At 46.3% G+C, this 23,450-nt stretch overlaps 1 protein-coding gene across 2 annotated transcripts in view; it reads right to left on the bottom strand.

The window, feature by feature from the left end:
• Enpp3 (ectonucleotide pyrophosphatase/phosphodiesterase 3) overlaps nucleotides 1-23,450 on the bottom strand; it is a 74,043-nt gene that overhangs the window by 29,485 nt on the left and 21,108 nt on the right. For both annotated transcript variants that reach the window (XM_005389205.2, XM_005389206.2), the window contains 9 exons: nucleotides 15,992-16,071; nucleotides 14,993-15,112; nucleotides 14,002-14,111; nucleotides 13,337-13,402; nucleotides 12,464-12,536; nucleotides 6,794-6,902; nucleotides 5,066-5,194; nucleotides 4,318-4,349; nucleotides 1,498-1,625 (listed from right to left, as the gene is read on the bottom strand). In XM_005389205.2, the coding sequence (XP_005389262.1) occupies nucleotides 1,498-1,625; nucleotides 4,318-4,349; nucleotides 5,066-5,194; nucleotides 6,794-6,902; nucleotides 12,464-12,536; nucleotides 13,337-13,402; nucleotides 14,002-14,111; nucleotides 14,993-15,112; nucleotides 15,992-16,071 (847 nt within the window). The remainder of the gene's footprint in view (nucleotides 1-1,497; nucleotides 1,626-4,317; nucleotides 4,350-5,065; nucleotides 5,195-6,793; nucleotides 6,903-12,463; nucleotides 12,537-13,336; nucleotides 13,403-14,001; nucleotides 14,112-14,992; nucleotides 15,113-15,991; nucleotides 16,072-23,450) is intronic.

The following is a 23,450-nucleotide window of genomic DNA, read 5'->3' as shown; positions in this document are numbered from 1 at the left end:
CCAGGCTGGCCTAGAACTCACAGTGATCCTCCTGCCTCAGCCTCCCGAGGCTGGGGTTACAGGCGTGCGCCACCAGGCTCAGCAGGCTTCAGTTTCCCGAGTCAGGAAGGCTCCCTTTCGGCCCCGCACTGCACGGGATCCTTTCCCAGAACTTCCTGAGCCCCGCGCACCGGGAGCATCCAAGGCCAAGAAGCGCTGCTCCCAGGAGGGGCCGCTGCCATCTGGTGGCGGCGCGCGGAACTGCGCGGAGCGGCAGCTCTCTGGACAGATGCGGGAAAGCGGATGCGCAGGCTTTGCCCCGCGAGCGAGACACGCGGAGGGCAGAAATAAAGGACGGCTAAAGGAATCGGGAGATCTGCACATGGGAAGAGGACCGAGACATGGAGGGCAGTGGGGACACAGAGAAAGAATCAGATGTGTTCTGCACGTGCCCTGGCTCCCCCTGGACGAGTGCGATCTCGATGTACTGCAACAGTTCTACCAAAAATTAAAATTAAAAAAAAAAAAAAATGGCCAGGTGCGGTGACACGGGCCGGTAATCCTAGCACCTGAGAGGCTGAGGCAGGAGGATCGCTGCGAATTTGAGGCCAGCCTGGACTGAATAGTAAGAACCTGCCTCAAAAAATAATAATAATAAAAACCAAACCAATCGTAATTTTTAAAAAAGCTCACAGGTGGGACCTTGGAGAAGTGACTGGAAAAAAGATTTACAAACTCAGCTGCTGCCTGCTGCGCCCAGCGCCCTTGTCCGCAGTCACCCGCTTTCTGTCAGACTTCAGAGGCCGCTCCCGCGGGCGTCAGCCCCAGCACCAGTGCCGCACGGGGCGACGCGGAAACGCCTGTGACCTCCTGTCTCTGTCCACTCGTGCACACGGAAAGGGGATATTCGAAAGGAGGTCAGCACAGCACCCTTGTGCAGCCGCCACTGCGTGCCCACGCGGGACACCTGGCGACACCGTGCGCTCCACGCGGTCGCTGTCCGGGCCGCAGATTCCGAGTGGTTTCCGTTGTCCCCGAGAACAATTTTATAAAGGCTCCGGGATCCGCACGAATTATTATCAGCGATAAGAGATGAACGTTACAGCTGATTGGCTAACTCGGTCTTACCGCCATAAAAAGGCTCACTTGCAGTTTCTGAGCCAGGTCTCACTATGGAGCCCAGGCTGGCCCCAGGCTCTACGAGATCCTCCTGCCTCGGCCTCCAAGCGCTGGGACTGATTTCAAGCCTGCACCACCCTACCTGGCTCCAAGGCTGTTTTTATGGAAACCAGGAAAATGACAAGGATCCTATTCCCTTCCAGCCCGAAGGCGACGTAGGCCACCTTGACCTCGCGTCCGGGCTGGGAAGGTACCGCGCATCTCCAGGTCAGCGTGGCCGGGGTCTCTCGCGCCACCTCGGAAGAGGAGCGGTTCCACGCCGAGCTCCGGAGCGGGAAGCCCCAGGCGCCGCAGGTGAGCCGCCCCTGCACGGAAAGGCAGGCCGAGGCCTGCACCCACCTGGCGGCCAGCCACTGCCGCTCCACCAGCAGCTGCGCGAGGTCGATGCGCACGTTCCTGGCGTAGTGCAGACGCTTCGGCAGGTCCGGGGCCAGGTAGGGCTTGAAGTGCTGGTCGGGTCTTCGGCACTGAACAGAGGGTGAGAGGTTCGCCGGTGAGACGCAAAAGACGCGAACGGATTCAAGACTTCATCTCGGGGCAGTTTACTCTGCGCTTTTTAAAGTAAGGGGATTTCAGCTGGGCTAATAAAACACGAATATTAAACGTATTACCCACACGCCCAGATTCTCTAATTATATTACTCTGACTGTTGGAACAATAATTAGGTTGGAAATAAAATTTTATTTAAATCCTGACTAGGTGTTCGCTGGTTTATTCCTGGATATACATCTGAAGCCACTGTAAACCTCCCCTTTCCTCGGCAGAAAATAGGTATGTCTAGAGTTAGAATGCAAACACAACTTTGAGTTTAAATTATATATGAAAAGCATATAACATATTAATGGATATGGTAAAAAAAAAATTTAAAAATCAGCTTAGTTGACCAAAAACCCCCTCCCCAACTGTTTCCGTTTATCTTTTAAGTAATTATTGGTTTAGTTTTCAAATCAACAGCTTTTGAAACCATCTTCCTATTTGAAAAATTCATGGGTTCATCACCAATTACAGTTTTAAAAAATTGTGAGGGGGCTTTTCTGAGACAGGGTCTCGCTGTGTAGTCCAGGCTGGCCTTGAACTCACTCTGGAGCCCAGCCTGGCCTCGAACTCATGGCGATCCCCCTGCCTCAGCCTCCCAAATGCTAGGATTACAGGCGCGCGCCACCACATCTGCCTAAAGTTTTACACAATTTTGTTTCTGTAATAACTAGTGCTGTAAACACAGCGCGTGTTAGTGCTGTAAAATGCTAATCACATCGGTATCTACTCGTGGAAAAGAAAAACGAGGCTACAGAGGCAGACCTAGGAAGAGACTCTCTCTCCTGACCTCTCTGAGAAGCCCCGGGAAAATAAACAGGTAACGCGACGAGGTGAGCTTTCTGCTCCTCCCGTTTCTCATCTCTTTCTCAAAAGCGTACTATCGCATCTGCATCAGCAACACAGGTCTCCAGTCCTTCACACTCCCTGCATATTAGGTGAAGTGGGAACCAGGCGGCACCACTCACGGAAACATGTAAGGTAGGCGATGGGGGCCGGGAGAGGACAGAGAGAGAAAGGGCGCCGCCGCCTTTTCTCTTGCGCGTTTCCACAGGGTTTTGGCTTCTGACTTTTCTGCTCTTCCTTTTGCCTTACAGCCTTCTAAACCGCGGGGCTGCGCCTGCAGCTCCCCCAGGGGAAGGGAACGAAGGAGCCCCGGGACAGTGCTCTCTTCCCTGGGGTGCAGCTGAAGCAGAACCAGAGGAAACCGGGTGCAGCCAAGGGCTTAAGAAATGCGAGGTTATTATGTGCATTTGAGAACGGAGATGAAGAAAAAGTTGAGCTGTAATTTTGATCACATCTCGGGAGGCTGAGGCAGGAGGATCGCCATGAATTCGAGGTCAGGCTGGGTTCCAGAGTGAGTTCAAGGCCAGCCTGGACTACACGGAGAGGCCCTGTCTCAAAACACAGAACTAAAGGAGCCCAACGTTGGCGGTCCTCTCTGAGGTGTGGAGCTGGGGTGGCCGGCTCCTGCCCGGCTGTCCCTCCGAGCGCGACTCAGCGCCGCGGGGAACCTGGGCTGCCTCGCCGCGGAGCGCTCCGGGGGCCCAGCGCGGACTGCGTGTGCCGAGCCGCGGGAAGGGATCTCCGGGTCGGGGTGTCCAGCCCTCCCAGCACGAGGAGCGTCAGAGGCCTGCGGCCACCGCGGGAGCCGGGGCACAGCGACGCCGGCGTGGGGCGCTCGGCCGCCAGGGGGCGACAGAGCCGCGCGCCCGGGCAGCCGCTTCCTCCCGGGGTTTCTCCGCCGCGTCTGCCGCCCAGCTTCGCGCTGTCACTCAAACGCGCACGCTCCGCTTCCCCCTGAACTCCGAGCGGCCACGCCCTCCCGATGACACCGGTCGCTGCCCCGGGCTGGGGACCCATTGTCCGTGCACGGCTAGGCCGGGCAAGGGCCGCAGTCCAACCGCAGCACCACAAAGCCCGGCCCGAGGGAGCCAGGCCCCTCCGGCAGTGGGGACGTGCACTCCGAAGAGTGCAACTTCCAGCTACGGGGCATGTTCCTAGCCCTGACTCGCAAGCCAGGGTGTGGGGACAAATCAAAAGCCATTGTAAGGGTGAGGGTGGTGGCACACGCCTGTCCTCCCTGTCCTCCCAGCAATCGGAGGCTGAGGCAGGAGGATCGCCGCCTGCTCGAGGCCAGCCTGGGCTGTATAGTGAGCTCAAGGCCAGCCTGAACTACAGGCAAGACCTTTTCTCAGTTCCCCCGCCCCCAACTAAAAATAAATAAATAAAAGGCTGGGCGTGTAGCTCAGTATGAAGACCCCACCTACTGTCCTCCCTAAAAGCAGCTGTAATGACACTGAGGGGAAAGAGATTCTTTCTGTGATCTGTTTAAGGGCCTGTGAGGCTCTGCGACTGGCTGTGGTGCACCTTGACACTCGCCAGCACAACCAGGGACTCAGTCTGCGAGGGAAAGGAGTCCGCACCTTTGTTCCCAAGCCGCTTTCCCCAGGCGGTGAAACCCAAAATGAAAGCAACCAGGAGGAAACCCACTGTGCACGGTGACGGGGGGCTTCCCAAAGAGCGACAAGCGGCCCTGACTCCGGATCACACAACGACCTTCCTCGGCATCCACAGTACGGTCATTGTGCTAACCGGATAATTCAAGGACCACGAAATACTTACGCTGAGGTTCCTAACAATTTCTTCAGAATTAACTGTTCAGAAGAAAAAGAAAGAAATCACGTTACAAGAGCGACTTGACAACTGCAAACACTGGGGACGATGGAGGTGAATTTCATAACACTTTATATGACCCGGTAAAATGAAACAAAAGTTACTGCAAACAATGAAGTACTTTAGCGTTTCAGAATATAGTAAAAGAGGGCCGGGGAAATAGCTCAGCGGCATAAGCGCCTGCCTGCCAAGCACAAGGTCCTGAGTTCGACTCCCGGTACCAGGAAAAAAAAAAAATCCTTAACAGAATAGAGTAAAAGATATCAGGTGTTGTGGCACATGCCTCTCATCCCAGCTACTCAGGAGGCTGAGGCAGGAGGACTGCAAGTTCGAGACCAGCCTGGGCAATTTAACAAGACCTGATCTCAAAATAAATACATAAATTAAAAGGGTTGTGACCCTCAGTGGCACACTCTTCTGCTCTACCAGGTCTGTAGTAGAGCACTGGCCTAGCACGTCTGAGGCTCTGGGTTTTGATTCTCAGTACCAAAAAGAGTAGATCTAACCCAACAGTACTGAAAACTGCATTGCCCTAGACTATATGCACGGACTGTACTGAAACTGGGAATAGTGCTTGTTTCTGTGGTCTTCGCAGGAAGTCAGAGGAGGGCCTGGTAGTCCTGTGCATCCCCCAAATCAGGGATAGGCTTGGTAGTTAACGTTCCCCCTTCCCCCTTCAACGGGGTCTCCTACTCACAGCTGTAAAAGTCCTGAGGTATATTCCGAGCCCGGAAGCGGGGGGCGGGTCCCTGATACATGTAGAAGTTGATCTGGGGAAAATAATCCGACATGTACTCCACCTTGTCACAGTAGGTCTGGTCCATTCCTGAATGGAAAAAGACGGTCATGCAGAAACAGGAAGAAGGGCCGGGCGTGGTGGCGCACACCAGCACTCGGCAGGCTGAGGCAGGAGGATCACTGAGAGTGTGGGGCCAGCCTAGGCTGCATGGTGAGTTCAAGGCCACTGCATAGCAAGATCTTGTCTCAAATAAGAAAAAAATTGGGGTAGGTATTTGCATATAAGACAATTGATACATACTGAAAACAGAATAGCATGTACTTTTCTTAGACAGGGTCTCACTATGTAACTTGGGCTGGCCTCGAACTCACTGCTTCAGCCTGCCAAGTGCTGCAAATAGCATGTACTCTTATCAGATATACATTAAGAGAATAAGGATTCAAAAATACTCATTTACTTTTAAGTACATGTTGAACAAATTTACTAAGCAGGGTGTACTCTAAAATGAGGTGTTAATTTTTTTAACTGGCTGAAGATCTCAGCCAGTTAAATTTTTTTTTATGTGCAGATTCCTCAGGCTGAGTGTAAATTTATTTGTAACAGTTTCTTTTTTAATGGTGGCAAGACTTCACTTTTATTAAAGGTAGGAAAAAAACCAGGCTGTCTAGAGGAAATTAGGGCCAAGTAAAATTAGGAAAAAATAATAAAGAAAAATACACCCTACAGCGTAGGGTGGTTTACCATGAGACACAAGATAGCCTGACAGTTTCTTGGAATGAAATGTGCATTAAAAGGTTCCTTTTAATTTAATTTAATTAATTTATTTATTTTTGTTATTTTTTTTTCCAGTACTGGGAATCAAATTCACAACCTTGCGCTTGCCAGGCAGGTGCTGTGCCACTGAGCTAAATCCTCAGCCCCAATAATTTTTTTGTTTTGTTTTGTTTTGTTTTCTGGTACCAAGAATCGAACCCATGACCTAGCACTTGCCAGGCAGGTGCTGTGCTGCTGAGGTAAATGCCCAGTCCCCAGTTCCTTTTAATTTTAAAAAAATGGGGACAGAGCTGGGTGTGGTGATGCAGCCTCTAATCCCAGCATTTGGAGCCTGAAATAGGAAGATCTCAGCCAGTTTGAGGGTAACCTGGACTACACAATAAATTCCAGGCCACCCTGAACTACATAGCAAGACCTTATCTCAAAAGACCAAAAACTAAGCTGGGCATGGTGGCACATGCCTGCAATCCTAGCACTCGGGAGGCTGAGGCAGGAGGATGGCTGAGTTTGAGGCCAGCCTGAGCTACAGAGTAATTTCAAGACCAGTCTGAACCATATACCAAGACCTATCTCAAAAAAAGAAAAAGAAAAAAGAAAAAAAAAACCACTAATGGAGCAAAGCCGGGCACGCTTGCACACACTTGTAATCTCAGCACTCTGGGAGGCTGAGACAGGAGTGCTGCTTCAAGTTAGAGGCCACCCTGGACTACACAGTGAGACTCTGTCTTGGTGGCGCACACCTGTAACCTCAGTACTCGGGAGGCTGAAGAAGGAGGGCGGTCGAGAGTTCGAGGCCAGCCTGGGTCACAAAGTGAGCTCAAGGCCAGCCTGAACTGCACAGTGAAACCCTGTCCCAAAAAGACCAAAAAAGAAAAAGAAAAACAAACAGAATGACTTTAAAATGCAGTGTACCGTGGTCAGCCACCAGGATCATGTTGACGCAGTTGTGCAGGTCCCGCTGCACCAGACCCTCCATCAGCATCCCGAAGGCCTGGTCCACAAGCTGCAGGGCTTGGATCACCTGCAGAGGGCGGAGTCAAGAAGGCCGCGCATCGTTGTCATCAGCCATGCCATCATCTGATCAGGCAAAAGGCGGGAGTGTCTCATGGGACAGTGGAGAGCCGCAGAGTTAAAAGGAGTGTATGTTGTAACCCAGAAATTGTACTCTGGGCGTTTGTTCTAAGTGAGGACTTGGAGTGCAAGTGAAGAGGACGGACAGTGATATGCATCACAGGGCTGATTTACAGCCTACATTCCGGGAATAATAAAACCCGGCACGCACTCTGCACTTTGGGCCGCACACTCTTCTGCCCTTCCAGAACACTCTGCAAAGAAAAGGCTCAGGGAAGGGCTCACAAGGGATGCTAACCATGAGCAAGAGGCAGGAAGCCAAGAGCCCTGAGCGACCACGCCCTGCAGAGGCTGCTTGTGGACTGCATGTATTTAGCACTTCTTAGCGAGCACATGTGCGCAGAGAACAGAAAGGAAAGAAGCCAGAGTGCTGGGCACAGTACTTGTTTCTAAATAGTGGATTAGGGACCATGTTTATTTTGTTGTTTATATTCTTTGAGCTTTTAAATTTGTCTAGACTTTATCATGTAGCACATTGCACGGACTTAAAGGGTAAGTAAATTTCACTGATGAATGGACAAGTGTAAAGGTAATAGGTTAGGAAAAGTGTTTAATGTCTCCTAATACTGTTGGAACAGTGATTGCCTTTTTTTGTATTTGTGTTGTTTATTTTGTAACTTAGAGAACTTTCTTTCACTGGTAAATTTTACATATGCATAACGATCACGTTCATCATGGGGATTTGTACCTGTGCATGATCCATCTTCTTTGGTTCCCATTTCCTTCAGCTCCTCTTCCCCTCCTTATTTACAAAGCTTTGTTCCCATTTTCTCCTCTTATTCTCTTTTCATTCTTGGCCCTTCTTCCCTTTCCCCTCCCCCTCCTTAGTTCCTCTTCTCCCTTGAACATTTTCTTCCCATTTCCCAATATCTAAGATACATTTGGTCCTGATTTACACTTTCGGTCCCTCACACCACAGAAACAATGTGGTATTTACACATGTGTGTCTGATTTCTTTCACTTAAGAGTATGGTCTCAAGGTGCATCCATTTACCTAGAAATGGGATGAATCCTACATGGTCATGGGGTAAAATCTTCTTGATAATTTGCTGCATTATGTTTGCCAGCATCTTATTGAAGATTTTTGTGTCTATGTTCACTAGGGAGATTGACCTATAGTTCTTTTTTTTGGTTGGATCTTTCTCTGATTTTGGTATCAGGTAATGCTTGCTTCCAGGAATGAACTTGGGAGTACTGCTTCCCTTTCAATTTCATGAAAGAGTTCAAACATTAGTGGCATTAGATCATCTCTAAATTTCTTGTAGAATTCAGCAGTGAATCCCTCAGGAGCTGAGGTGATTAACATTGAGGGCTTTTCTTTGGTAGTAGGTTTTTAATTACATCTTCAACTTCATTGAGAATTTTTATATTTTCTTGATTCAGCTTTGGTAATTCATATGTATTTGGAAATCTGTCCATTTCTTGGACAGATTTTTTTCCATCTATTAGAATATAGGAGCCAGGTGTGGTGCACATGCCTGTAATCTCAGCACTCAGGAGGTTGAGGCAGGAGGATCAGTTGCGAGTTCAGGACCAGCCTGGGCTACAAAGTGACCTTAAGGTCAGCCTGAACTACTAGCAAGACACTGTCTCAAAATGACAAACAAACAAACAAAAAACAGAATATAGGTTCTCACCAGGGATATAGCTCAGTGGCACAGCACCTGCCCAGTAAGTGCAAGGTCCTGAGTTCAATTCCCCATACAAAAAGAGAAAGAAAAAATAAAGAATATAGGTTCTCAAAGTAGGTATTGATAATCTTCTGGATTTCTGTAGGATCTGTTGTGATTTTACCCATTTTATTCCTAACTGTGTGAGTTTGAGTGTTTTCTGTCCTTTTTAAAATAAGGTTGACTAATCTTGCAAAGACCCAACTCTCCAATTCATGTGTCCTTTGTATTCTTAGTCTCTGCTGCAGTAATTTATGCTCTGATTTTTGTAATTTCCTCCCTTGTATGATCTTTGGGCTTCACTTGCTCTTCTTCTTCCAGAAGCTTGAGGTTCAATATTAGGTTGTTCATTTGAACTTGCTCTTTTTCTGATATGGAATTCATCACTATCAATTTCCCTCGTAGGTCTGCTTTCACTGAATCCCACAAGTTTGGATCTGCTGTACTGGCGATACCATTTAATTGTAGAAACTGTCTAACTTCTTTAATTTGACCTGTGGCCCATTGTTTATTCAGTAAGGTATTATTCAATTTCCATGTGTTTATGAACTTACTTCTTGTGGTTTCTTTTGCCATTGGTTTCCAATTTCATTGCACTACCATATGATAATATGCTTGGGATAATTTCAATTCCTTTGCATTTACTTAAGCATGTTCTATGAGCTAGTATGTGGTTTATTTTGGAGAATTTTTCATGTGAAGCTGAGGAGAATGTGTATTCCCATGTTGTGGGCTGGAACACTGTAGATATCTACTAAGGCCATTTGTTCAAAAGTTTGGTTCAGTTCTGACATATTTTTCTTGACTTTTTGTCGGTTGATCTATTTATGACAGTGAGGCATTAAAGTCCCCCATTATGATTTTATTAGTGGCTATTTAATTTTTCATGTTTATTAATATTTGTTTTATATCACTGGGTGTACTGCTATTTGTTGTATACATATTTATCATTGTTACCTCTTCCTCTTGGATTGTTCCCTTTACAAGGATGTAGTGACCTTCTTTGTCTCTCTTAATCGGTCTTGATTTAAAATCCACTTTTCTGCAAACAGAACATCTACCCCTGCTTTTTTCAGGGTTCCCATCCCATGGAGTACTGTTTTCCATCCTTTGACTTTCAGTCTTTGAATTTCTTTTTGAATTAAATGTTTCTCATATGCTGCATATTGTTGGCTCTTGCTTCTTGATCCATTCTGCCAGTCTGTGTCTTTTGATTGGTGAACTGAGGTGATTAACATTGATGGCTATAACTGGTATATATTAACTTGCCTTGTCATTTTATTTTACTGTTTTTGGTTCTGTTTAATAGCTTGCCTTGCCTGGTAGATTCCTTCTGTTGGGGTTCATGGAGGTGTAGTTCTTGTTATCTCTTTCTAGAATGTCCTTCAGAACATTTTAGAGTGCTGGTTTGGAAGTTATGAATTTCTTCAGATGTTGTCATAGAAGTATCTCACTTCACCACCAATTTTGAAAGATAGTTTTGTCGGTAGATTAATCTGGGGTGGAGGTTGGTTTCTTTTAAGGCTTAAAATACTTCACTCCAAGTTCTCCTGACTTGAAGGTTTGTGTTGAGAAGTCCACTGTGATTCAGATGGGCTTTCCTTTATAGGTGATTTATTTCTTTTCTCTAACACCTTTTAATATTTTGTTCTTCTATTGAATTCCTGAAATCTTAACTATTATATGCCTTGTATAGATATTTTTAATCATGGCTGTTTGGAATTCTACATGCCTCACTTATTTATATGTCAAATTCTCTTTTCCTGGTTGGGAGGTTTTCTGTCATTACTTCTGTGAACAAATTTTTTATGTCATTTGCACAGTCTCCTACTTTTTCATTGACTCTGATCAATCTTATGTTATTCTTTGCATCATCTAGCAGCTGCTAGATTTTTTGTGGTCCCTTGGTATTTTTAAAGAAATCTGTCTTTTCATGATCACTAACCCCAGTCCTGTCTTTTACATCTCATATTCTGTCCTCACTCACATTGGCTCATTCTGCTGTGTATACTTTCTATGGAATTTTTTTTTGGGGGGGGGTACCAGGAATCACACTCAGGACCTTGTGCTTCCTAGGCAGGTGTTTATGCCACTGAGCTAGATCTCTGGCCCCTTTATGGAATTTTTAATCCCCTGGATATATTTGAATCTGTTTCATAGATTCCATTTCTTTCTTATGTTGGGAATTTATGGTTTCCAGCATTTTCTGAAGCTCCTCTATTTTTTTTTTTATCAGTATCTGCTCTTGAGTTACTAACTGTATCTTTCATTATAGTCACCAGCTCTATAGTTTTCTGAGAAATTATTTCTGATTTGATTTCTTCTAACCACATTCATCTTTGTTATTTTTGCTATTACCACTTCAGAGAGTTCAGGTAGGTTGCTTTTGAGCTGCTCCACCTCATCGCCCCTTAGGTTTGCCTTTGGTGAGCTGGAAGCCTGGGGCTGCATCTCGCTTAAATGTCTTCTCACGTTCTAATTTTCTTAGTTTAATTCCTGGGTTGATGCTTGTAAATTGCTTCTGACAGTTAGCTTCATTGCCAGTCTTTAGAATTCTTAGGAAATGACTATCAGAGGTGTCTTTCAGGAGTAACTGGCTTTTGGGTTTTGAGTCTGTTGCAAGATCACACCTCTCCAGTTTATTGGGGATGAGAAGTTGCTTCCTATTTGGCCCAGCACTTGGTTCTTTGTGACTGGTTTATATTATTTTTCAGGACTCTTAGGCAATCTCAGTCTTGTCACTCCAGGAAGAACAAGTGATTGGAACAATTATGGTTAAAGTAGTACAATCAAGAATAACAAGTAGCATCAAACACAGCCTAGGAAATGATGAACTGTGGTAGCTATTAGTTTGATACCTGTAACCACGTGAACTGTATTTGTGGTTATATAAGAAAATCTAAAGCAAACCAGAAAATTGTGTATAGTAAATATGCCCTCAGTGTAGTGATTTTACACTTGGGAGCAAATTTAAAATGGGTTAAGGGGAAAAGATAGAGAAGGAGAAGAAGAAGAGTTTAGAAGCAAGGCTGGAGGACAAAGGAAGATTATGCAAACTTTGCAAAACTGGTGAAGAAGACCAGAGGGAAAGAGAGAAGGAAAAAATAAAAACAAGAACAGAACAACAACAAAAAAACTCGCTAATGAAGAAAGAAGTATTTAATCTCACTCCCACAATAACAGGGGCCTGGGAGGGAAATAACCTTGTGTGTAGCAATAACATATTAAATCAAATTATAAGGAACTTAGCAATGTAACCATTGTATGAGTACACAGTTCATACACCACAATGACTGGCTGGCAACTTTGCTTGAAATGAGCCATTGGCACGGTGAGTTGGCACATGCAACACATATACACATATGTATATGTGAATGTACATATGTACTTATTGAGACAGGGTCTCACCATGTAATTCAGGCTGACCTTGAACTTACTATGCAGCCCAGAGTACCCTTAAGCTCCTGGTGATCCTTCTGTCTTAGCCTCCTGATCACTGGGATTACAAGTATGCGCCACCACACCCAGCTCCATGAAGTATTTAGCGCTGATATTTTCAGTGTATGAACCAACAGCACCACATCAGAATGTTCAGTAAGTGTTTATCAAGTAAGTGTTTAATCAAAGGAATCAAGCTATGCTAAGACCTTTAGAGAATTTTAACTCTTTCACAGGTGAAAAGATACTCTTCAGACTAATTATTTTGAGCAATCACGTACTCATCAGATACCTTTGTGCTCAGTAGTCTTAGCTAACTGCTTTCCCGTTTTCTTAAACTTACGCCAGCGCTGACGGGTCCATAGCTGTGGCCTGCCGAGTCAGGCTCCTCCACGTAGATGGTGTAGAAGTTGGGTCTGGGGGTGGAAACACAGACAGCCAGGCTAGGGGAGGCACAGCACGGACCCTCCTCCCCTCCTGTTGCTGAAACCTGGCCCAGCAGGATGAAGAGCGCCCTGTGCCTCACTCGGGGATACCCACCATGCCCTGGCAGATCCTACCTGTCTGTGCACCTGTGCTATAGGTTTCCAGAAAGCTCTGACCTCCTGCTAAGCCAGTACACACACTCTGGGCCGTGCGCCCCCACTCTGTGTGTTTCTGGGTTCTGATGTACTACCCGGAACTTCCTCCAGCACCCTGTCATTTCTGCAGCCGGTCCTCACTTCACCCAGGGATATGGGCCTCTCCTCTCCCGCACTCGCTCTGTCTCCGAGGTTAATAGTGTCAACTGCCTTCTCAAGAGCAAAGAGCTCTCAGGAATAACTCTTGAAAAGTGCCACCTAAGAGGCAGTCCCAGCCGGGTGTGGTAGCGGGTAGCACATACCTGTAACCCTACACCTGGGGAGCCTGAGCAGGAGGATTGCTGAGAGTTTGAGGCCACCCTGGGCTACACAGGGAGTTCCGGTCAGCCTTGAGATCCCAGCTCAAGAAAGAAAAACGCAATGCCAAGTTGTTTTTCAAAAACTGTCATGGGCCCAGGGGGATGTGGCTCCGTGGTAGAGCTCTTTCCTTGCAGACACAAGGCCCTGGGTTCGACCCCAAGCACCACAAAAATAATAAATAAATAAACAAACTGTCAAGGCAATCCATAACTGCATTTCTTTCCCACCCGTGTCCCGCTACACCCGACCTCTGCCCCTGGAGCTGCGGGTGTTACCTCTCCGCTTTGGGCAGGTCCAGCCACTTCAAGAGTGTGGTGATCCTCTCCTCGTAGGGGACGGAGCTGAAAAGAAGGGTAAGATCATGTTTATGAGGCAATCAAGTGGAAACTGAGTCCATGCTGCGTCTCCCCAGGCAGCCAGGCGGTCTCCAGACACCACGCGGTCTCAGGGCTCGGCCCACAGAGGGCTGAGGCGGGTGCTGCTGCCGCGCACGCGCAGTGCATGGCTTTGGTTCCTCCGTGCTCTCGCACTCAGGGCGCTCAGCCTGCAGAAAAGGCGGTGGCCTGTTTTCCCGTGCGATCTACGCTGCGTTTATGTGCCTTCAGCATCGACTGCTAAACACTCAGGTTTGTTTGAAACAGAATCACCAGTGAGCAAAGGAAAGATTACAGCTCAGCAGAGAAAGACGAGCAGCACACAAGGGACTGATGTATAAATGCTAGTGTGCGACACGGTGACCAGTGCTAGGGAAACCAGAAAAACGCAGCGGGGTGTGGTGGCGCATACCTGTGATCCCAGCGCTCGGGATGCTGAGGCAGGAGGATCGCCACCAGTTCAAGGCCTGCCTGGACTGCATGCGAGACGCTGTCTCGCAAAACGAAAGCACCAAGACCTAATCCCTCCTGCCTAGACCGAGCCGCGTCTGAAAGTGCTCGCCTACCCGTTGTAAGGCTTGTACACGGTAGGAAAGGAACCATTGATAGCCACATCTGATCCAGGCCAGAAGAAGGAGGCAGCTTTTAACCCTTGGTACATGGCTGTCAGCCAGATCTGGAAGAAGGGAAAGCAGGTTAACCAAACAGAGTAGGGTAATTAGTGTGCGTGGTCATAGTGCAACCTCCTAGGACAAAAATTTTGGCTCTAAAATTTACTGCAATTATTACAATTTGTCTGTGTGACAGTTAAAATGTATAATTACTCAAATATCTGTCTCCAAAATAAAAAAGCATAGGAAGGCAATAGGAACCCAATTCATTTTTTTTCAAACTGGTAAAATTATACAGTTTTCTTTTCTTTTTTTGGATTTTTTTCCAGTACCAGGAACCGAACTCACAACCTTGTGCTTGCCAGGCAGGTGCTGTGCCGCTGAGCTAAATCCCCAGCCCCTATACAGTTTTCCTTTCCATTTAAAAGAATTATAACCAGACATCGTGGTACATGTCTGTAATCACAGAATACTAGGAGGCTGAGGCAGGAGGTACAGTTGGAGGCCAGCCTGGGTAATATACCACGTCTCAAAATAGAAATCCATACATACATATGTATATAAATGCATAAATAATTAAAATAAATTGCAAAACGAATTGAGGGAATATTAACAGATAATTTTTCTGTGTGCTTTTTGGTTTGTTTGTTGGTATGTTTCTTCTGAGACAAGGCTTTGCTGTATAGCCCAGACTGGCCTTGAAGTCATAGCGATCCTCCTGCCTCAGCCTTCCAAGTGCTGGGATTACAAGTGTATACCGCATGCTCAGGTCAGATTGATCCATTTCTAACATATCACCCAAGTTTCACACAAGACCATTTGGATGAACAAACATAAATGTCTTAACAAATTCAAATTTTAATGCTACATAGTGGTGAGACAGCCTCACACCCCAGCCCTTGGCAGCCACTGGGAGGAAGTCAAAACTGCAGATGGGGCCACTCACCGGTTGCCCGCTCCACCAGTCGGGGTTGTTCTTCTCATCGGAATAAAGTGAGAAATTCTTGTTGAGATTCACATCATACATGTTGTTGTCAATGATGCCGTGGGATTCTGGATACAGCCCCTACATGTTAATTTCAAAACAGAGATTAAGATAAAGTACGGTGCTGGTAAAACACACACTGAAGTTAAAGGAGTGTGAGACCCATATCCATATTTGTGAGGATGGCGCACACCTACCATACAAAACACCGGGACCTTGACCTGAAGGTCACGAGATACGGAGAGGGATGCAGGCAGACTGTCTGTACTGCTGATGCTTTTATAAATGAACTGTGGATGTTTAGTAACTGACTGTTACTGAAGTTTCCATACTATAGTAATGATCGGCCACTGTTTATATTAGCCACAAGTACAAAAATGTGTTAGACAGAAGCATTTATTTATGTATTTATTTTCTCTTTAGTTTTTTGAGCCAGAGTCTTGCTATGTATTCTAGCCAGGCTTGCCCTGAACTTACTATGTAGCCTAGGCTGGCCCCAAACACAGGGCCATCCTCCTGCCTCAGCCTCCCAAGGACTGGGATTACAAGTGTGCACTGCCATATCTGGCTGAGATGTAAATTAGTTCATGAATGAGTTCATTTATGAAACAGATGTCTTTATCAAGTCAAATAATCATAAAAATACTAAGAAAAAATTTTCCACCCCAAAGTTGTCCTTATGAATAGCCTACTATTCCCAGCAAGCCTCTGTTAAGTTAAAGGTATTTCTCATGACAGGGCTTGTCGCTGGTCACTCACAAAAGTCAAGGAACCTAATCCTAGTACGCTCATTCATGTTAAGGCCTCTCCGCCCTTTACTGGCTTCATAGTACCCAGGCTTCCTGGCCTAAATTAAGCCATGAACCAGTGCTGTTTGTGCTTGTGACCCAAGCCTGTCTGTGTGACACAATCACTTCCTGTCTGTGGGCTGTCTGTCTTCCCACTGGGCCAACCACTCACCGTGACAATGGTGTAATGATTTGGGAATGTCTTGGTGGGATACACCGATCTCATGTATTTTGAATGAATTCCACATGTTCCTGCAACAAAACAGGGTGAGAAATTAGAAAGTTTTTTCTTCTTCAGAAGCATTTTGAGTAACTAAAACTCTGAACACAAAAGTTTTCTAGAAAAACAGAAAGCTAAGAAGTGTGGATTGATGGAAAGAAGTTGAAATTCTGATCCCGTAACTTCTACTCCAAGGAAGTTCGGTTTTTAGGAGAGGAGGGTGCTAAATCAAAGTCTATAAACATTTTCTGTAGAGCCGGATAGCATATGTGTTATACGTTATCACCTATAGATGCAAGCAAATGAGCGTGGCTGTGTGTTCTAATAAAACTTTATTGATAGACATGAAATGTGAATTCATATAATTTTCAGTCCTTACAAGACATTCTTTTTTAAGCCATTCACAACATAGATCAATTGCTACCATACAGCCAGCTCTACAAAATCAAGCAGAAAGGGCAGGATTTGGCCTATGCCTACAGTATTACGTAAGTCATCCAGTTCCACAGAAACCAACATAGCTGACCAGGCAACCCGAAACTTATTTCACTCCTACAACGGCTTGAGCTAAGTCACACAGTCACATTTACAAAGTTTGCTCCACTTCTGGCTGATTGTTTTCAGCTCAATTCCCATTTGCTCTCCAAGTTTCCTGCAGCTTGTTGTGCACAAAGTTTGGCCTTTATCTCGCACTTGTGGTTCTGTTGTTTTCAACCTGGGCCCCAACACCCCTGAAAGAGCAGAGTTCCCGGAGCGCATTACTATTTCCTCTGCCACAGTACCGTGCGAGGAACTTTCCATACCCAAATCTCATTGCCGCTAACTTGAAAGGAAAGCTTCCCTGTTACAAATTCTACTTAGCTTAAAATAAGAAGGGACATTCACTGTTAGCCAAAAAGTCACAGGCTTTGCAGCTGGAACAATAAACGTTTTCCCAGCTAGAGACAGGGTTGGTTTCCTTTCCAGCCTCTGTTCAGCTTCCAGTATGATCCGGGAACTTATTCCTTCGGGACCCTGTAGGCTCATACCAGACACACGACACTGGACCCTTTGGTGGGAGGTACGGGAAAGGGAGATCCACAGGGTCGACATTTTTTTGTTTTGTTTTTTGAGACAGGGTCTTGCTATGCAGTTCAGGCTGCCCTCAGATTTGAAGCGATCTTCCTGCCTCAGCCTCCCAAGTGCTCAGGTGTGTGCCTGACACCCGACAACAAAAATCTACATTTTTAACAAGCACCCCAGATGATTCAGATACACTGAAGTTTAAAAATTACTGTGAGGCTTAGGGGCTGGGGATTTCGCTCAGCAGCACAGCGCTTGCTTGGCAAGCACGAGGTCGTGAGTTCAATTCCTGGTATCAGAAACAAAACAAAACAAAACAAAAAAGTTACAAGATTTGATTCACAAGGGTTAATTTAAAATTAATATAACCTTTATTTTTCTTTTTGAGTCAATAATATCTATAAATAATTCATGTCCTCAGTCAGGAAAAAAACACTTAATATTGCAAAAAGTCACATTAAAAAAAAAGAAAACAGGCCCCTCTGTCTTGAGGACCCATACTCTGTATGTTTGAGTGTCTACCTTTGAAATTCTACCCAGTAAATCTCGGTATGCGTCTTATCAATGTGTCCTAGAAATTACCTGCACCCTCTCCTATGAGGGGGGCGAGGAAAGGGTCTGTCTCTGCTGTGGGGGCCGCGGACCCTCCTGCCAGCCTGTCCTTCCGCAGGCCAGCCTGGAGGCACAGACGGTGCGTCCATCTGCCCCTCCCCAAGCCCCGCCCTCTGATATGGAGCTTCTGTCCCTCAAGTTGTTCAGCTTGGGCTGTGTCCTTCTGAGCAGCTACCATCCATCCCTTCAGTCTCTAGACAACGTGTACACACACACACACACACACACACACACACACACACACACACTCCAGCAGCACAGGGGTGAAGGCCCTGGCCTCCTCCGCAGGACTGGGGCGGGAGCACGCCGGGGCGCGTTCCCGCCTCGTTAGGTGTCCCTTGTGCACACGCACCCCGCTCCTGGGTCGCTGGAAGTAAAATCTGTTCAGAGGGAGACACAGTCAAGGCCAGACCGCCGGGCGTCTCACACACCGCAGGACAAACTGGTCCTGCGCCACAGTGGAGGGGCCAGCCTCGGTCTCTGCCATCACGTAGATCAGCAGGTCTAAAACCCTTTAGACGAAGGGAAATCCTTGGGCCAGGGATACAGCTCAGTGGCACAAGTGCCTACCTGGCAAGCACAAGGTCCTGAGTTCAGTTCCTAGTATAAAAATAAAAAGGAGATCCTCCACACCGCTCTTTTGTATTGTCTTGTTTGTTTGTCTTTTTGAGACAGGGTCTCATTATGCAGTTCAGGCTAGCCTTGAGCTCACTTTGTAGCCTGGGCTGTCCTCGAACTTGCAGTGATCCACCCGCCATAGCCTCCTGAGTGCTGGGATTACAGGAGATTACACCATGTCCTGCTAGATTTTTGTTTTTTGAGACAGGGTCTCACTATGTAGACCAGGCTGGTCTTGAACTCAGTATGTTGCCTAAGCCGGCCCTGACTTACAGCGATCCTCTTGCCTCAGCCTCCCACACTGGGTTTACCAGTGTGCACCACCACACCGAGCTCCAAACTGCTCTTTAAACTCTTTCCCTCTCCTTCACCTCTCTCACTCTCAAAAAAAACCTAAAGGCCCAAGCTCAATTCGCCTAACGTCACAGCTCCCCTTTTTGGGGGCTGAGATATATCTCAAGCCATGCAGATTCAAATTTAGAGGAGAATTTATTTATATAACTTAATATTTCAGTCGAGTGTGGTGGTGCACACCTGTAATCCCAGCACTTGGGAGCCTGAGGCAAGAGGACTGCCTCAAGTTCTAGGCCAACCTGGGCTCCTTAGTGAGTTCAAAGCCAGAAAATAAAAAATTAAAAATTAGTATTTTAAAATTTGATAGAAGTTACTTACTAAGTTATTTTACACTAAAATGAGAAATTGAATGTAGTTTTAGAGAGGTAATACACCTTGATGGTCTTGGTATAATAACGTCAACGTAATTATTTTCAAACGCTATGGTTGCTCTTATCTTTATTTTCCGTGCCTCTTGCAGAATGTCATAACTGCTATGAACACTCTATAGCAGTGGTGGCGAACCTTTTAGAGCTTTCAATGATAACAAACAGCCTGTTGTGGCACTCGTGCCATAGGTTCGCCACCCCTGCAAATCCGGCCTCTCCCTGGCCTCTACCCCACACTGGTGGCACCCCATCACCGACAGGGCAGTGAGATGATGACACTGGCCTCTTGCATTAATGCTGACCACGGCTGATAGAAGTGGCAGCTGTCCTCTGGTCACACTTCACGTTTCACAGTGCCCGATATATCCAGAAAAGATGATAAGGGGATTCAGACCTACTGCTCCAGCCAGGAGTAGTGGTGCACACCTTCAAGCCAGCACTGGGAAGGCTGAGGCAGGAGGATCCTTGTAAGTTTGGGATGAGCCTGGGCTGCAAAATGAGTTCAAGGCCAGCTTGAACTGCATAGTAAGACCTTGTCAAAAAGACAAAAAAGAAAGAAACAAAAGACTACTGCTCAAAGGCAAACCGCATAGAACTGGCCTTCTGGGTGTTCAACAGCTGAAGCTGGGAGAGCAAAGCTAAAGTCAGTAAAAGGGTGAGAAGAAGCCGATGTCCTAGCCTGGCCCTCCAAGGTCAGCCAGAACCAGGGGTGCACGGGACCCCTCTGCAGGACCCACTCTCCCAGTCGCTTGACCTCCTGGAGGACAGAGCCACGCGGGGTTCACAGCACCTCCAAGCCCGCCAGGTTGTCCAGGCTTCTCTTCTTCCAGGCCAGGCGCCCCCCAGGTCCCTTAGTGGGCCTGTGAGCTGCTCCACCATCTTGCAGATGAGGCAAAGCCCAGAAACCTTGTTCTGGGAGGCCAAGTTTGAAAGAATGTCTTCTGGTAAAACGTCTCAGATCACCCATGTTAAAACAAAGCCAAAACAGGACAAAAAAACCAAAGCCGGGCCTAAGCCTTGTATCCTGCGAAATGGGCCCTCTCTGGCCTGTGCGGTGAGCCGCTGTCTGCCCGCTGTGGTGCGGCCCTCACTTCTCTCCTGTAAACCAAGCCCAAACCTGCTACCCAGTCACAACTGCAGATTTCCACCGCCAAAGCCGCAGAGCTATTCGGGCTCCCGACTGTAACGGGCCCGCCCTTCTCGCGGGCCTGCTCTGAGTGGGCACTTTTACAGTTCTGTTCCTAAACCCCTGTGTGTCTGTTTAAAAATGAGATCTAAGCCACTTATGTAATGAAAAGATGGGTGAACAAGTCATATGAGGAACAGAACTATAAAGTCAGTCTTTGTTTTTATTTCCTGGAAACATGGGTGGGAAACTCAAGTTCTAACTGCCCAAAGCCACGGGGCAGAGAATAAAATATGCCAGGCTGCCCGCGCCGTGAGCACTGACATCGCCTGGGGACCGTGGGACCGGATGCACCTGCAGACCTGGAGGCTTCACTTCCGGTCACCTGCACCTGAGCCGGGCCAAGACGAGCATTGTGCAGACAGCCTCCTCTCCTGCCGGCTTCCCCCAGAGCTCAGAGATCTCAATTACAATGGCACAGAACACTCTGGAGAGACACCCAGGAAACCAGGAAGAATGACACTTCATACGGGAAAAGCAAGAAGATAGGAATGAGGTTTTGTTGGTCTGTACTATATACCCTTTAATATGTTGTTCTAAAATGTTGACTACATGCACAATTTACTTCCAGAAAATAATGCTTTGTTTTTGTTGTTGTTTTCTTTTCTTTTCTTTTTCTTTTCTTTTCTTTTTTTTTTTTTTGAGACAAGGTTTCGCTATGCAGTTTAGACTGGCCTTGAGCTCACTTTGTAGCCCAGGCTGGTCTCGAACTTGCAACTGATCCTCCTGCCTCAGCCTCCCAAGTGCTGGGATTATAGGCATGTACCATCACACTGTTGTTTTTCAAACAGGGTCTCCCCATGTAGTCCAGGCTGGCCTTGAACTCATAGCAATCTTCCTGCCTAAGCCTCCCAAGTGTTGGTATTACAGGCCTATGCCACCACACCAAGGAAGCAGATTTTTTTACCAGAAACTTTGCAAACAAGAAAGGAATGGAATAATATATTCAGAGTGCTGAAAGACAAAATTTTTAAACTGCCAACCAAGAATACTCACTGCCAAACACGGTGGCACATGCCTGTAATCCCAGCAGTTGGGAGGCTGAGGCAGGAGGATCACCAGGCATGTAAGACCAATTTGGACTACATAGTAAATTCAAGGCCAGCCTGAATTGGCAAGACCCTATTTCCAAACAAACACACACACACAGAAAAGAAAGATAGCAAGAGAGGTATAGAAAAGGAACAAAAGAACTGTAAACCAAATCAAACAAAAGGCAATAAGCAATTGTTTCATATTAATAATAACATTAATTATAAAGGGATTAAAATACCCAGAAAAGGACAGAGAGTGTGACTGAATGGATTACAGAACAACATCCAATAGCCAGGAAAAATGGTGCACATTCGTGCAGGGAGGCTGAGGGAGGAGGGTTGTGGAGAGTTCACAGTCAGCCTGGGCTACAAGGTGAGACCCTCTCTCAGAAAACAATAAACAAACACAAAAACAAAACAACATCCAAATATCCACTAGCAACAGAGATTCTGTTGAAACTTAAGGACAGAGAGGCTGAGAAGGCAGCAAGGGAAGGAGAGGTTCTGTCAAACGGCATCCAAAAGAAAGCAGGGGTGGCTACACTGATGTGAGAATAAAACAGACTTTAAATCAGAAACTCTCACAACAGATCAAGAAGCACATTGTATAATCTGCCAGGAAGCTGTAACAATTATAAATATGTCACATGTATGCATCTCAAATCAGAGCCCCTGAATGCATAAAACGATCACAGACTGGAAGAGAAAACAGCAACACAAGACTAGCAGGAGACCTCAGTATTCCTTCCTCTTTCCATAATGGAGAAAAGAACCAGACAGAAAGTCAAGGAAGAAAGACAGACTTGCTGGGTGCGGCGGGGCAGAGCTGTCATCCCGGCATACCGGAGGCTGCCGCAGGAAGACTACGAAGTCAAGCCCAACCCGGGCAACTTAGCAACTTAGTCTCAAAATAAAAAATAGAAAAGGAGAATGGGGGTGTAGATCAACAGCAACAAAACCCCAAAACAACAACAAGCAGTAGCTTTGAATAACATTACAGAACAAAGAGACCCAAGAGACATATACAGGACATTCTACCACCCCTCCACACACCTCCTCACAGGCACGTAGAAAGTGCTCCGGGAGAGACCACATGTTCAACAGGTCTTCAGAAACTTCAGGAAGTAGCTCTTCTGCCAAAGGAAGGGGACCAAAAGATGGGGGGAGGGGAGGAAAAAGAATGAAGATGTGCTGTGTACGTGGGCCAACCCCGCACGAGGAATGCAATCCAAGTAATGGGTACTGCAGACATGTACCAACAAAAAATAAAAGAGAACCCATGACTGGAATCCTGCAGGTATCTTCTCTAACTACAGGCCAATGAAACTAGAAATCTGTATATCAGAAGGACGACTGGGGAATTTACACATGTGTGGAAATTAACACAATTTTGAACAACCAGTGAGGTAAAGAAGAAATCAAAAGGGAAATGTAAAAACATTCCAAAACAAGACAAATGAAAGTGAAAACACAATATAGCAAAACTCACGGTGGCAGCAAAAGTTACACAAAGAAGGAAGTTTATAACAATAAGTGCCTGAACTCACAAAGAAGAAGGATTTCAAATAAACAACTGAAATTTCTCACTCAAGTAACAGAAAAGAAGTGCTGGGTGTGGGGGCGCACACCTGTAATCCTAGCAGTCTGGAGGCTGAGGCAGGAGGATTGCCGTGATTTTGAGGCCAGCCTAAACTACATAATGAAACCCTGTCTCAAAAAGACCCCCCACCCCCAAAAATAAATAAATAAAAAGAGAACAACAAGCCAAACAAAAAATTTCAAAAGGAAGGAAACAATAAAAATTAAAGGTTAAGAATAGAAAATACAGAACAATAGAAAATAGTCCAGAAAATGGGGAGTTGGTTTTCCTGAAAGGTAATCAAAGCCTTTAACTATGCTAAGACAAAAGCAAGAAGATTTAAATTGATAAAACCAGAAAGAGTAGTACAACTGATACTACAGAAAATAAAAGAATCGTAAGAAACTAAAATGAATCCTACGTGCCAACAAAGGGGAAATCCATTACTACAATTCCTGTAAAGACACAATCTGCAAGACTGAGTCATGAAGAAATAGCAAGTCTGAACAGATTTACAACAAATGAGCAGACTGAATCAGGAATCAAAAACCTCTCAACAAACAGGCAAGGTGGCACGTGCCTCTAACCACAGCTCTGC

The sequence above is a fragment of the Chinchilla lanigera genome, unplaced genomic scaffold, assembly GCF_000276665.1.
Source record: "Chinchilla lanigera isolate Chin_1 unplaced genomic scaffold, ChiLan1.0 scaffold00035, whole genome shotgun sequence".
NCBI classification, from domain to species: Eukaryota; Metazoa; Chordata; class Mammalia; order Rodentia; family Chinchillidae; genus Chinchilla; species Chinchilla lanigera.
This window is presented reverse-complemented; position numbering and strand designations above follow the sequence as displayed.